This window comes from Glycine soja, chromosome 3, assembly GCF_004193775.1.
Source record: "Glycine soja cultivar W05 chromosome 3, ASM419377v2, whole genome shotgun sequence".
NCBI lineage: Eukaryota > Viridiplantae > Streptophyta > Magnoliopsida > Fabales > Fabaceae > Glycine > Glycine soja.
Window position 1 is genome coordinate 5,158,774 of NC_041004.1, and position 3,535 is coordinate 5,162,308.

The following is a 3,535-nucleotide window of genomic DNA, read 5'->3' on the forward strand; positions in this document are numbered from 1 at the left end:
CATACATTAATCACCCGACTCAACCGTATTGGCTCGCACCAAATCAAACGTATCACATTAAGCCAGGTGCCCAACGATTAGATCATATGTACCACACAGCATTAACTTCATCACAACCACCAACAAACCAAATGCTGCCACATGCCCTCTCCCATACGATATTCATAGTACATCTCAACTTTAGGATGCATAGACGGATGCATTCTCGTATGATTTTTAAATGGAGTCTCATATGATTTTTCATAAAACAAATTCTCTTTTAAAAAGAAAAAGGCTAACAAAAGCGCTTGAAGAAAATTAAGTAAAATATGATCATAAACGTAATAAAGAATAATGATCTAAATATAAATATAATAACACAAATCTTGTAAAAGAAAATCAACCACATACATATACCTCATCAATCATATCACGTAACCAATAGTGCAAGAAACTAGACATTTGTGTGTTAATTTTCATTGCATTACGTCAAATTCACATCCTACTTGTGCTATGAAGCATTGAACATTCAACGACACTGGTGGTTAGTAAGACCCAAAAGAAAATGAACATATGATAATATTTATTGGTGCATACACACCACTTGTGTGTATTTGTGTTCCCTCCTACCTACGTTATTACTCCCATCTGATGTTCTTTATAAACCCTACCCTTGCAACACCTTACTCACCAAGTAATAAGCAAGAAACTCCATAGCAAAAAAGAAAATTCACGTTATATTGTTAGTTTATTCGTCATTTCTTTCTTTGAGTAGTAATGGCAAGCCTCAAGGTTGCATTTGTGGTTGCTGTGCTATACATGGTTGTGGTGAGTGCACACATGGCACATGCTAGGATCAACTGCGGCCGTGTCGCGGTCGCGGTGTCTCCGTGCCTTGGCTACCTTCGTCGCGGTGGAAGGCCACAGGCGAGGTGCTGCAACGGAGTGAGAAACCTCCACGCCCTGGCCAAGACCACCGTGGACCGCCGGACGGCGTGCAATTGCCTGAAAACCTTTGCCAGAGGTCTTGGTAGGGGTGTCAATGCCAACAACGCAGTTGCACTTCCAAGAAAATGTAGAGTCAACATCCCCTACAAGATCAGCATCTCCACCAATTGCAACACGTATGTGAAACTCATCATCACCCACTTCAAATGCTTTCATTTCCTCACATTTTCATTCACTAACTCCTACAGTAATTTCACTAATACCTAAAGTGCAATGCTATACTTATACTCACTCTAATATATCTTAGCACATTTGCAAAGAGAGGAGTAATGTTTACCAACGGGATTAGATCTAGTGAAAGGGGTTATGAGGAACTAAGATTTTAGTCCCAATTAAAAATAGTATTTGAGGGTGACTTAAATATGATTGCCACCGAAAGGATATACCTGCGCGGAACTAAATGAAAATAGAGAAATGCTACTTTTAGTTTCTTAAAAATAATTGGTTTCTTTTTATCATCTATTTATGAAAATTTGCATATATGATACATGAACTCTATTTTCATAAACAGGGGACCAAAGAAGGTTTTTTTTCTAGCTTTTTGAATGATAAGGACCAAAAATAATAATACATTTTCATAAACGAAAAAGCAGAAATTGGTAATTTATTTTTTGGGAGATTAAAATTGAACATTGTATTGTTTCAAAGGACTAAAAAGTATACTTATCCAATTTTTAATTATTAGTTAAATTTTATCAAGAAAAACATGAAAAAAATTAAGTAGGTCTAACCTTTTGTTTATCGAGTCTCATTTATAATTTTACATAATGCAAAAGTATTTTTTTTAAGAAAAAGACATGTTATTAACTTTATTTAATGATGTTTAAATGGTGTCACAAGTTTGCATAATTTATTTTTAGAGTTTAATATCTACACAATAATATAAAACAAATTTATATTATTATTCAATCATAAATTATTATTTAAATTATTTTAAAAATTAATAAACTTATAATACGATTAAATGTTTATGTAATTTTTTACAATGTTAGTATATAATTATTTTTCTCTTTGTTTTATGCACTTTTTTTTGTAAGTTTAATTTACTTGACGAGCATAGATGATTATTTTAGTATGAAAATGTGTAGTTATTTGAGGTTATTGGTTAAATGGTTGTGCAACATTGCAGGATCAGGTAAGGATGGATCTGGTATAAGGAAGAAACAACAGGGCAATTTTTCAGTCACAGGGCACTATATATACGATAATAATAGTGCTGCTGAATTAACTAATGAAAAATAATGGGAGGGCGATGAGGGCTCTACTTGTGCGAGTCTCTTCTTGGTCTCGGTGTGTCCCTTAGTTGTTTCGGGCTTTGGTCCAGTAATTATGTTATTATTGTAAGTACGTGTTGGCTGAAATTTCTCTCATTTGGTTGTTGCATGTAATAATGGCATATATATTGTGCTGTAATTCCTTGCTACTTGCTACTTTACATATGAAAAACAATTGCACTTGTGTTAATGGTTTTTCTTACCTTAATTCCAAATAATTTGTCCGCATAGCGTATTGGAATTTGGAATCCTCAGCTACTCAAATACTCAAATAAAATTCTTCTAGACATATTTGATACAAATACATAAAATATAAATATTTATATTACATAACTAAAATTATGATAAATAAATACTTTTGATTATATAAATTATATTATTAATATTATAATTAAAATTGTTATAAATAAATATCATTGAATATACAAATTATATTTTAGATTAATGATAAACAATACTACAATACAAGAATGCTATTTTAATTATTGATATTTAAATTAATTTAGAAAAAATATGAAAATTATAAATTAAAAGAGATAAGAAGTTTAAAAAAAAAAATCTTAGAAGTACTCTCACTGAAGAAAAATTCCAAAAAGCACTTTCACAGAAAAATAATTTCTAATAGCATTCTTATTCAATAATACTTGACTTTGAATTTAAAAATCCAATGAAAATGTTTTAAAACATTTTTTAATAGATAAGTAAAAAGTTAATTGTTCTCATGTAAAAGTTCAACATCATTAGACGGAGTTATTTTAGTTTAACCGGTGATTTTAAGTTTAAGTTTTGATTATATAATTATATTCAATATTTTTTTAAAAAAATTATCATTAATATTATTTATATTTGACTCAAGTAAGATTGTCTATTATAAAAAATATGTATGGTCTCTTGATCTTGTTGATTTTTTTCTTATTTTTTTATATAAATCATAGGTATTTTTTTAAAAAAAAAATTACCTGATTTATGTATATATAAAATACCTATGATTTATATAAAAAAATAAGAAAAAAATCAATATTGATAAATTGGTAAGTGTACCAATAGGTCCCAAGTAATAAAGTTAAAATGAAAGTTCAAGTGTCGAATTCATATGGACTTTTTTTATACTTAGGTAGATGAATATTTTATTAATAAAGAAGTTAAGAAAATTGACTTGAAAAGGTTATGAGAAAAATAATAATTTAAATTGGTAGAAAATTAAGTAAAACAAGAAGATAAATTAAATAAGAATTTAAATTAATTAATTAAAGATAGAAAAGATAAGAAAATTC

General features: G+C 29.2%; 1 protein-coding gene across 1 annotated transcript; it reads left to right on the forward strand.

Moving 5' to 3' along the window:
* The first annotated feature begins 654 nt into the window (after nucleotides 1-654).
* Nucleotides 655-2,476, forward strand: LOC114406007 (non-specific lipid-transfer protein 1-like). The gene is made up of 2 exons (XM_028368541.1): nucleotides 655-1,103; nucleotides 2,117-2,476. Exons 1-2 carry the CDS (start codon nucleotides 757-759, stop codon nucleotides 2,124-2,126), a joined length of 357 nt encoding a protein of 118 aa, XP_028224342.1. The 5' UTR covers nucleotides 655-756; the 3' UTR covers nucleotides 2,127-2,476.
* Nucleotides 2,477-3,535: the final 1,059 nt, after the last annotated feature.